General features: G+C 25.2%; 1 protein-coding gene across 1 annotated transcript, besides 4 other annotated features; it reads left to right on the top strand.

Moving 5' to 3' along the window:
- Positions 1 to 14: 14 nt before the first annotated feature.
- EDI_188690 (ATP synthase a chain, putative) lies at positions 15 to 587 on the top strand (the record flags this gene model as incomplete). The annotated part of the gene is made up of 1 exon (XM_001738701.1): positions 15 to 587. One exon carries the CDS (start codon positions 15 to 17, stop codon positions 585 to 587), a length of 573 nt encoding a protein of 190 aa, XP_001738753.1.
- Positions 151 to 241: a microsatellite.
- Positions 320 to 380: a sequence feature (AT_rich).
- Positions 382 to 504: a microsatellite.
- A 304-nt stretch (positions 588 to 891) lies between the features above and the next one.
- Positions 892 to 982: a microsatellite.
- Positions 983 to 1,077: the final 95 nt, after the last annotated feature.

Raw genomic sequence — 1,077 nt, 5'->3', positions numbered from 1 at the left:
GGGATGTAGCTCAGATGGTAGAGCATTCGCTTAGCATGCGAGGGGCACGGGGATCGATACCCCCGCATCTCCATTTTTATATCCTTTCTATACTTATTCCCTCTTTATGTACTATTATACTTTTCACTTCTAACTTATATGTTATATCCTTATATCTATATATCTATATATCTATATATCTATATATGTACCATTTTTATATTACTTATATATATTATATATCTATATATCTATATATGTACCATTTCTATGTGCTTTTCTATATTTACTCTTTTATATTAAGTAATGTCTATATATATTCCACTTTCCTATATATACCTTTATATATATTAGTATTTATATTAGTATTTATATTAGTATTTATATTAGTATTTATATTAGTATTTATATGTGTATTTATATGTGTATTTATATTAGTATTTATATTAGTATTTATATGTGTATTTATATTAGTATTTATATGTGTATTTATATGTGTATTTATATGTGTATTTGTCTATATATTACTATATGAGTATATAATATTCTACCACTTTATAACTTATGCATATATTAACTTTTATACTCTCCCCACTATACTATATTAGTCTACCACTTTATAACTTATGCATATATTAACTTTTATACTCTCCCCACTATACTATATACTACCTATATTAACTTTTATACTCTCCCCCCTATACTATATACTACCTATATTAACTTTTATACTCTCCCCCCTATACTATATATTACCGTGTTGGGGATGTAGCTCAGATGGTAGAGCATTCGCTTAGCATGCGAGGGGCACGGGGATCGATACCCCGCATCTCCATTTTTATATCCTTTCTATACTTATTCCCTCTTTATGTACTATTATACTTTTCACTTCTAACTTATATGTTATATCCTTATATCTATATATCTATATATCTATATATCTATATATGTACCATTTTTATATTACTTATATATATTATATATCTATATATCTATATATGTACCATTTCTATGTGCTTTTCTATATTTACTCTTTTATATTAAGTAATGTCTATATATATTCCACTTTCCTATATATACCTTTATATATATTAGTAT

The sequence above is a fragment of the Entamoeba dispar genome, genomic scaffold (assembly GCF_000209125.1).
Source record: "Entamoeba dispar SAW760 scf_1105229461641 genomic scaffold, whole genome shotgun sequence".
NCBI classification, from domain to species: Eukaryota; Evosea; order Mastigamoebida; family Endamoebidae; genus Entamoeba; species Entamoeba dispar.
This window is presented reverse-complemented; position numbering and strand designations above follow the sequence as displayed.